The following is a 10,761-nucleotide window of genomic DNA, read 5'->3' on the forward strand; positions in this document are numbered from 1 at the left end:
CAACCGGAGAAATAGAATTAATAGATCTTCCACGATGCAATAAAATAACAGAATTGAGGGCAGCCCCAATAATTTAATGGATAGTGTATGCAACAGGAGTTCACTGGTTTGAATCATGGTCTGTTCTCAGCCAGGGCTTCATGAGAGAGTAAATTGGTCCCAGCTTCCCAGGGTTAGGGAGGGAACAAACAGCCAGGATTCCTGCTCCTCACCTCAGTAATAGAAAATTAATTGGACATGCCATTTTTTAAAAAATGGCAATAAAGGCTCACTTGCGAATAGGGTCAGTTTACTGTGAAGGAAAAGTACAATGGTATCCAAGTCAACATAGGTTGTTACATATTGAATAAGGCTGCCAAGTTAAGATACAGTTCAAAAGTAGATATAAAAGGCTAGTTAATGTTTTCTTATTATCAATTTGTTGAATTTTGTCAACCATGAAATAGCCTGTCCAATAACATGGCCATTACTTCAATGTGCCTTGCTCTGGCCAGAAATTACGCCAATTAAAATTGTTGCCTATTTATGAGTTTGTGTTTAGTGTCTTCTGACACATGTGCAACTGGTAACTTTAGTCAGTAAAACATGCACAGCTAGTAACATTAATCAGTAATGCTTCCATTCCCCTTCTCAATAATATATCCAGTTTTATGCTTATAAATAATACAGGTTCATAGTTTGTTTAGAAGTTTCTGTAGGAGTAACTGGATTTTTTTCTGTTTACATTTTCCGTATCTACAATCCTACAGCAATCTGATTAACATTTACACTTCCTTTTATTCGTGCATCCCCCCAACTCATCCAAAATTATAAATATTGTTGAATAAGAAAAGTGAAGAGATTATGCATTGACTTTCGATCTGTTTTCTTGAGGAGGCTTGAGAAGGCAGTCATTGACACCAGAATGGTGGAATGCCATGCATGGCTGGCACTGATGATGCTTCAGTCTGGTCAGAATAGGATCTGTTGCCTTTTAGGTTACTGTGTTAAGGAGACACAGTCCCGTATGAAGGGCGCTATATGAATGCAAGTTGTTGTTATTGTTGTGTGATATGTCTTCACATTGCAAGTGTTTTCTCCACTTCATTCTCCTATAACATTAATTGTAATGTTGTTTGGCCTTTGGACTTTTGCTGTCTGCTTTATTTCTGTTTCTGTATATACGTATAATGTTGCAGTGACAGTTGAGCAGTGTTGAATGAAAGAAGGGAATGAAATAGTTGGCGCAGACGTCAGGGAAATGGAACGGGTATATATACACACTGGGATAGCACTCATCAAGGCACTGGGGAAAGATGGAGTAAAGAACTAGAGAACTCGAGGAATGGCATAAAATAGTGGAGCAGCAACAGATTTATTAGAAGATGATAGAAAAATAGGACAGCTGGCAAATAGTAATAGAACACAGAAAAACAACAGTGACATTTAGAGAGCGAGAGAGATAGACCGAGAAAAGCAGTAAAGATATCAGTTATGGAAGAAAGACTAAGTGAAAGACAGCAGGGAAGTCAGAAAGAGGGATCTGGCGCCCCCTTATGTGTGCATTTACATGCCCAGAGGCAAGGCATCAAACTATATTTTCTGCCAAATGAAAACATTTTATAATTATGTGCTCTCCTCCTGTCATGTGTTAAAGTTGCATTTGATTTGATTTCTTTTTTCCATTGTTAGAGCTTGGATTCATTACGATAGAACAATTGCCAAGCATGTAACCCTAGTATTAGAACCAGACACTGTTTGCTTGTTCTTTGCAAAAGATTGATGCTTTACCAGGGCTGCAGATGCGAAAGCTAAATACTTCAATAAAAATAGGTCTCTTATACAATATTTAGGACTGAGGATCCTGATCTTGTTGAACTTGGTACTTAATTTAAAAAATATGTATGCTAGGATATTGTTGCCTGAAAATCACTTTCCCTAAAAGTGGAGGCTAAGGTTGTTTAAGAGCATTGTTGACTTCCAGATAAGTAAACAGATAAGAAGCAGCCTATAATTATTTATGCCCGGCATTTTTATAAAAAAAGTGTGAGCAATCTGATACCAAATGCACACTGTTGCATTTGATTTGGCCATTCCTGTTTATAAATAGCCATCAGCCACGGTGACTGTTACAGCCCCTCTCGTATGCACTAGCTGGATATCTTTATTTACTAATCCTGTAAGCAGTTTCCCCTCCTCAACCCATTACCTATGTCAAAAAGGGTAAATATTCAGATTTTTTTTCAGAGCCCAAAGTTGTGGTTGTAGAAGATAAATAAGATTACAAAGCTAAAACAGAAGAAAAGTATCCATAATAAGAACTTGTTTTTCCATTTATTATCGACCACAAGTCAGGTAATCCATGAAGGAAATGATTGTTAGTTGCAAACATACATTTGTATAATTTTGTATTTTTAAGCAAAAATTCTTCACTCTTATCCTCCATAGATGACTCAGTTTTGGAATTAGCAGGTCTGCTAGTGGAAAATATCATGAACAATGACCCTTTAAAGCTTTGCCTTTAAGGCTTTACGCCAGACATCTTGCTGCCAGACCCCTCAATTATGTAGTTCCCCTGCCCCTCCCACATGGTACTGTACTTTGTTTTTCCTCATAGGTCAAAGCGTTCAGCTGCACACCCACATTGCTTCACTTCAGATCTTTTGTCTATTCATGTGTTTCTATTTTATTACCTAGTATTTTAGTTATTTTGTTACTTTTCTTGTTCATTCAAGGCTATGTGTCAGTACCACTTTACCTTTGCATACTGACACCACCAGTTGTGATACCATAATGGTTTGGGGCTCCAGTTCCACAGATACCAATGTCCTTTAGAGCTCCTAAGCCTGGATTCAAATATTGTCTAAAATGTTTAACGACTTTCTAGTTTCTGAGATATATGGCAAATACTTCCAGAACCTGCCACTGAAATACAAGCCAGTCTGTAATATGGGCCTAGCTTTTCTCAACCTGTGATGAATGAGACAGACTTACAAAAGGTTCAAGACAAATTAGCAGTCTTCTTCCATGATAGACAAGGCCAATTCTACGGGTTCAAAGCAGCCTGCTGATGCAGGAGTAAATTAATTTGGTTAACTCCACTGGAGGAAGTTCTGCACTCATAGGTTTGAGGGATAGAGCACACTCAATACCAAAACTCTCTAGCCTATCCTGGACTCACTGTAATAGAGCATCTCCATCATAACAGTACTATTCTGAAGACTTCCAGGCCAACTTCAATTAAAGGCATCTGATATTGACCAATGCTGAGAATATATCTCTAGCTTGAAGGTTTCTTGGGTCCCTCTTCTAAGAGGACACACTCAGCAGCTAAGACATGCAACACGTCTACCTCAACACCAACAGATCCATTTATCAGATCTTATGAACAGATCCATTCATCAGTTGGTTTCTGACTATATCCAGTTTGGCTGAAGTAATATAGCCATGGCAACTCTTTCAGGATGTTCAATCCAAGTGATTTCTCCTTAGCCTGCAAAATCCCATATTCTATCCCCAAGAGTAACTGAGCAAAAGGAGATGAGTAGTATTTATACTATGCCCCTTCCTGAAGGTCCAATTAATGAACACATCCAACTGTTTACCTCAACAACAACTTAATTTTTTAAAGCACTCTTCACACAAGGTAGCATCTCTGCATGCTTAAGTTAAATGTTTAGTTTTGAGACCAGAGTTACTCAGGCTCTATATATCAGCACAAGATGTTCCTCCATGGAATGGACCACTGTTACAGATCTCAGAGATATCCATTATGACTTGTCCAATCCTTCTTAAGGAAAGTTAGGCAACCGGCAGAGATGCATAAAGGATATTGGATCAATTAATGTCTTCCTTTTTGGATGCTCCACCATAATCACTTTGGCTTTGACTACAAAAGCAAACCTCAACACTGGGTTTTCAAACCTACCAGAGAGATTTGTCTTTTGATAAAACTTGTTGTTATAGTCAGGGTAAATAGGTAGTATATTTTCACAAGGAACTGGGATAAATGGATCTGTTTTGTTGCCAACGAAAATTACTTGGGAAAGCTAAGAAATCCCCAAGGCAAAGCATTAATCACAATCTGACACATTAGCAATATCTCTTCCACCCAGCTTCACAGTGATTCAAAGCTTTTCCAGCAAATAGCCTAAAGCTATCCAATGCAAAATTACTAGAGGGAAAGGAAGACACACACTTGGTAAACGTTGTAAAGCAATGTGCACTGATTCATGTTTTTATACGAATAATGAAGGCCATCAGCAAAGAATGCAGTGTATTTCAGGGGAGACTCCTAAAATGGAGTGCTGGGTATTCGTTTGCAAAAGCCAACAACTGATCTGCTCATGGTGATTTGTAATTTCTAAAGAGATGAAGATGATGTTACATTTAATTTTAGACATATCATGAACCTGTGAAATCAAACATTTCTAAAGAAAGGTACAACTTATTAACTAATCAGCCATCTAATGAGTTGGTAGAGATTACGCACTGGAGACATTCATAAAACCATCATCAAGGGCCATAAGATTCTAGGTGATGGATAGTTACCATTGCAAAGTTATTGCCTTTGGTCTGACCTCTGTATCCAGAGGCTTCATCAGATGGCTGTCATGTATACTTGTGTATCTGCTTTGAAGAGGCTTTGGATTCTCTCTTAAGCAATTACAGTAGCTATTGACCCTGACAGGAAGTTAAGAGAGGCTTAACTGTTGCACACTTCAGAGGCTTCTCTAGCTGGCTAAGCAATATATCTAGAGCGCGGTTCTCAGATGACAGTGCAGAGTTCTGATTTACAGACAGACAATACAAGCCTGTAATACTCTTTAACAACACTAGAGTTTCTGCAGTGAGCAGATCTGTATACAGAAGAGAAAATCTGTCAACAGCCCTCTGAACAGAGTCATGACATAGCCTCATGACTAGGTTATAAATCAAAGTGTTGGCAGATCCATTCTCATCTCGGAAAGTTGAAAAAGTTAGAATCTTCAAGAAATATCTGTTCTTATTGACACAACTGGAAGAAACCTTGTTTCTGCTCTTAAATTAAATATTGTAACACCGTTTGTCATGTTGCAAAGAAAACAAATCTTACTCTTGACTGAGTACAATCCAAGACTATTAGGAGAAGTGGATGATATGAGATTAGCTTACTGTATACCCGAGCCCATTACTACGACATTACAAATATCTAGTTAGAATGGGATTGAAGGTTATAGAGATAAGTATAGACTGAGATGATCAAATGCTTCATGGAACACGATATTTCCTGTGCTGCTGGGACCTTGGGAATGTCATCTGTGGAAAGCAATTGGTCAGGATAGAATTATATAACTCGGTAGCATGGAGGTTTTGTTTGACTGTATTGGGGTTCAGGGAGAAATTGTGCAGACCTTTCCCTAAGGTGATTAAATAGGTGGATAGAATCCATTTCAGGACACATGGGACATCATCTGTGAAAGGAGCAGACTCGGAGAAGACTGGAAGGCTAAAACAATTTTTCTTACAGGGCCTATTTTATGTTGTTAATGTGTAAGGGTGTAAGTGCTGTGTGGGATCATGAATAGAACAGCACAAGAATTTTTAATCCTGAAGCAAGACCTTGAAACACAAGAACTGTCGCAGCCACATCTTAACGTGACTTAATCCCTGTATTTGCTGGTTTACTTGCACCCTGTTCTATGTGAACATTGTGACGTTCTATCTCAATATTTCTCCCATTCTTATTTCACTCTCTATTGACTTTGTTACTGTTCTGTAGCTGCTTTTTAGACATGCTATGTTTTTAGGAATTCAGATTGTACTTTTTACCCTTTTAACAAAAGGAAGTTACAGATGGGTCATATTGTTAGTGTCTATGCAATAGTTTTGTGCAAAAAAAAAGTGTTTTCTCAAATGTGGTATGTTAAAAAACATTTGAAATGTGTTTGTCTATATTTCCTTTTTTTCATATGATCAACTAAGTTTTTTTAGGAAAAACTAGCATTGTAGCCATCAGTAAATGTTGGTGGCCGCACACTGAGGCCACTAAAACATTTCTTTGAGAAACACTGTTCTAGGCTCAGTCAAAACAGATGGTCTATAGTCGAGTATTTGAAGCAGAAAGGGAGAGGGCATACAGAGGGATTTTGGAAGAGACTTCCAGAGAGTGATGGAAAGTGGCTGAAAGTTTACCCTTAGGGGCAGGCAGAACAGGTGTTGATATGAATCAAGCCAGGGTTAGTGAAATGGACTGAGTAGCCAGGGGAATAGCACCTAAGAGATCAGAGAGGTAGGAGTGAGCAATGTAGAAGCATTTCAAGTGAGTTAGTACAACAACCATTTAGCAAATTCCTTGTTGATGAAAGTTTAGAACGAAAGGCAGTTGTAAAAAATAAATCTTAAGATGAAGCATTTCTGGAACATGTATTGAATGAAGGGTATGTCCATTAGCATTGGTGGAGAAGAAAGACGATTTAGGTGTGACTACTAATGATTCACTGAACCTTTCCAGAGAATGGGAAGCTGTTATCAACAAAATTTACAGATATAACAATAGCTAAAGAAGAATCCAGTTCTAACATATTTTGGATCTATTAACCCAAATATCATATTATAATGGGGCACAAAGTGGACACCACACGTCACTTCCTGTGCATTGTGCAAGAAGCGTTGAGACCATTTCCTGAAAAATTGATGAAAAAACATCACCTCTGCACACACTGTGCATGTACACTGGCTTCCCTCATTAAAAAATGTCAACTTGTTGTCAAAGGCACTTTCTACATGCCAAGTGCTTCTTGCACATATCGCGCATGCACAACAAGAAGGAAGTGACGGTTGGCAACCTGAAGACCTGCGAAGTGGACCATTTTTACCGTGGGGTAAGCCTGCCTGCTGAAACATGCCTGCAGGTCCAAAGTCTGTCCTATAAGCCAATCAACCTTAAAAGAGGGTGATCTAGTGATCCATATATGCGTGGATCAACAAGTAAGACCATGTTTGGAATATTGGGCTTAAACCTACGGGATTTCTTATACATAAATGTAGATTCTTTCCAGTAATCGGAAGCACATCTTGTCACCTTACAAGAAAGCCTTTCTGACACAATCTACTTCTGGATTAGAGTTCCCCCAGATCAATGGGAATTCTTTAATGAGGAATTTTATTTATTAATAAAATAATACATCGAGGACAGCATTGGGTACAGTTTTATTCAATCCACCTGTCAAAGACATTGATGCATTACAGGGATTCAGAGTGACTTGGAATATTCCTTTCAGGCAAAACTTGCAGAGTTGTACTTATTTACTTATTCATATTTATTCGCCCACAAATACACAGTTCACTGTAATTTCATAACCAATTTCACAACAAACACTGACTGACTCTACATATGTCAAGTAAAATTAGGGATTTGAAAAATATTCCCCCAGAGCAGGGATATAGGAAACAGTCATCCATGTTTTTTTTAATATCAACCAGACACATGCGGAAACCATCACCATGCTTAAGAGTTTCCAAACCGAATTGAAAATGCCATATAGGTGCGTCATCTACACATGGAAATGTCCCTGTGTCTGGAATGGAATGTGCACTCATCTCCTGGACAGATGCTTACCTCAGAGAGCACTGACTGACAAGCTTCTCGTTACTTGTCTAGCTAGGAGCACCCTATCTGTTAGGGCTTTGGCTTGCATGGTTCACAGGAGCTGAGAGATAAGAATCCCTGCCATAGTGACCAGTTTGCCCTTCCAGGTCTTGCCGACGAGACAGGCTAATTGGTCTGCCACCAGCAGCCCTGGAGTACTGCAGTCTGCCCGGGCTCAGGAACTAGGCTACAGAGGGTTGTTAGACTTGATTCCAAATTCCAACTAAAGCAATTGATGCTGTGTTCATAGACTCCTTCTGTAAAAAAACACTGCTTCATAAAAAAGCTTCCAACTACTGACCAGGATTGCACAGCTAATTTATTAAAAGAGCTTTTATTTGAATACCACACTCTAGCTGAAACCTAGAAAGTTCTGGGAGTGGGGAGGGGAAGGTCTATTATCAGGCGCTGAACAGACTGATTTTACTGACATCAGTTCATTGCAGTGAACATCCCTTGTGGGGATCCTTTTGGCTGTTGTCACTAGGTGCATCTGCTCCAGTATTTGCAGAATAAAATGTAAAAGTTCTGTAAATATTACTGCAGAGTTTACATAATCTAAACTATGAGATTGGTATGAAATTAAAATCAAACTTATTGCGTAACCAATTATTTTTGCACAATTGAGTGCAGTGCTTTTTCAAGTAATTTAAAATATCCACATGCAATTTTAGTTTATATTTTGCACACTCAGTTTGACAGATTGTGTATAGTATTTTACAATCACATTGTTCTTTTGTAAGTCCTGAATGGCTGCAATGTAATTTTTGTTTTGCTTTGCTAATGTAGACTTGTCAAAGAAGATGGGTTAAATAATATAACAGGCAGAATGCTCAACATATGTTTATTCTGTTAGATCTAAATTAGTCATGAAAATGTTAAATGTTTTTTGTGGTCTATATTTCAGAACCCAAATTCTTTTCAGAATATATATTGAAGACATCTTTAGAAAATGCGGTCAAAAGAATTGGCGTGAAATCAGCTCAAACTGCAATTATAAACAAATTGTTTTCTCTTTTCCCAACTGGGATGCACGGCATTTGATTGTGCAAAACATAATTGGTTATACAACAAGTTCCATTTTAATTACCAATTTCATAGTTTAGATAATGTAAACTCTGAAGTAATATTTGTCATTGTGTCAAATTGCAGTATAGCTTCATTATGCCTTTGAAGCTATCCTGCAACTTGGTTTGTAGGCTGTTTTTACTGATGCACTGAGAAACCGTAGCATTCTGTAATGCTGTAATTTTCCAGTGGGTATTTAAATAGATTACAAATTTTAAAAATGGACCATACAACTATGAAACTGCACATATACATGTGTTACAGGTTTTCTGATAATAATAATAATAATCCTTGCATTTAATATAGCACTTTTCATGTCTTCTAGATGTCTCAAAGCGCTTCATAGAATAGACTGTAAAGTGAATTGACTGTATATCTCTGGGCGAAACGCAGTGTCCCTCAAACAGTCGTGGATTGAGTGACCAAATTATTATTGGGTTTTTTTACGGATTATTATAATCCCCGGAAAAGCAATCCACCAATCGACTAACAACCGGGTTCCTACTTACTGCTAGGTAAACAGAGACATGTGGAGTAAGGAAATGTGCCCAACATTTCACCCTGCCGGGAATTGTACCCAGATCTCTCGCTTGTGAGGCGAGTGCTCTAACCACTCAGCTACAGGACTCAGGGCTGATGCATTATAGATGGATATGATTACTAATGTTAATGTTTATTAAGGTTGATCATGATTGAGTATTTTTTGTTATTTTTGCAACTACCTGTAAAAATTCAGCAACTTATAAGTGAATTGTTATAATCTGTTGATCAAACTGATGAATATGGTTGTCATTGTGTGCGAAATAGGAACAGGGCAACATGTGTTTATCACCTACTAAGTGTATTGAAAGCAAACTGACTAACATCTTTATACCAAGAACACATGTTTAGATACTGGACTTGTTTGCATGTTACATGTATGCACTGACCCAGATTGCTTTTGTTTTCTATAGTTGCACCGAATAATCAAGGCTGGAAAAGGTGTTAGTTCATCTCTTGACTTATGCCATTACCATGGAAACCAAGCATTGGAAGCCCTCCGCTGCTTCCCCACATCAGAGGCCACGTCAGCTTTGAAAAACATTGTTTATGCCGTAACCAAATTCTGACTCGTGGAAACTGCACAGAGAGAACAGACCTATAAGAAATCTGCACCGTTCAGCAGCCAACAATCTATGTGAAGAAAAAGAATTCTTAATAATGAGGAGAAAGATTTGTTCTTTTAACTGCAGCGATACTAAGCAAGTGAGCTGTTTTTTTTCTTTCCCCATTGTATGGCTGCAAACAAATTTAGAGAAAGGTCAAACAGTTTTCCCTTGTCATGCCAGAAACACACCGGAGGCAGCGAGGGCAGAAATAATTAATGAGACTTGCTACTGTGACCTCAGCAAATGGACAGGAAATAAGGCCGTATTGATTGGACATAACCAGGGATGGCGCCGAAGTGGTGGCCTGTGGTTTTTCCCTACACTTGGAGGACAGGGAGAATGAGACTGCAGGTGTTGCAAGAAACACTTGGTAACCTGTCTGATAGATCTGCCATCTGAGAATAATAGCCTAATTTATCAACATGAAGGACAGCTTAATACTGTAGATAAATACATTGCCTGAGGCTGTACAAAGAATATAATAGTGAAACAAGTTTCAGCTCTATTTATGGATTATGAAAAGAATTTTTATCATTTGAAAACTATCAGTGAAAATGTAATCAGAATCTACACTGGCTATCATGATTCAGTCTCTTTTTCGGCTGTTGGGTTTTTACTTGAGGGATTTTCTGTGTTTTAGGGGTTGATTACCTTTCACATGTGTATGTAGTATGTGCTGTGTAATACTATTGTACTAAAGAGAAATCTCGTTGCTTTTCTTTCTATAAAACTACAAACACGTTTTAAAATAGACTGATTTACATGCAAAAAAAAGAAATGTTTCTTTTAATTATTGGCTCCAACAGAGGTTGTACTTTTTGTACAATAAAATTGAGTAAACCAAATGTATCTTCTGTCCCTTCTTTTCACACTGAGTTGGGTACACTTTGCACATTGCTGCAGTGGAAAGCAATTGAAAATAAGTTTCTTTTAACC

General features: G+C 38.1%; 1 protein-coding gene across 3 annotated transcripts in view; it reads left to right on the top strand.

Annotated features, from left to right (window-relative positions):
* LOC121851368 (all trans-polyprenyl-diphosphate synthase PDSS2-like) overlaps positions 1 to 10,342 on the top strand; it is a 94,550-nt gene extending 84,208 nt beyond the window's left edge. For all 3 annotated transcript variants that reach the window (XM_042345215.1, XM_042345217.1, XM_042345216.1), the window contains one exon: positions 9,631 to 10,342. In XM_042345215.1, coding sequence (XP_042201149.1) covers positions 9,631 to 9,786 — 156 coding nt within the window. In that variant the 3' untranslated portion in view covers positions 9,787 to 10,342. The remainder of the gene's footprint in view (positions 1 to 9,630) is intronic.
* The last annotated feature ends 419 nt before the right edge of the window (positions 10,343 to 10,761 follow it).

Source organism: Callorhinchus milii, unplaced genomic scaffold, assembly GCF_018977255.1.
Source record: "Callorhinchus milii isolate IMCB2004 unplaced genomic scaffold, IMCB_Cmil_1.0 Scaffold33, whole genome shotgun sequence".
NCBI classification, from domain to species: Eukaryota; Metazoa; Chordata; class Chondrichthyes; order Chimaeriformes; family Callorhinchidae; genus Callorhinchus; species Callorhinchus milii.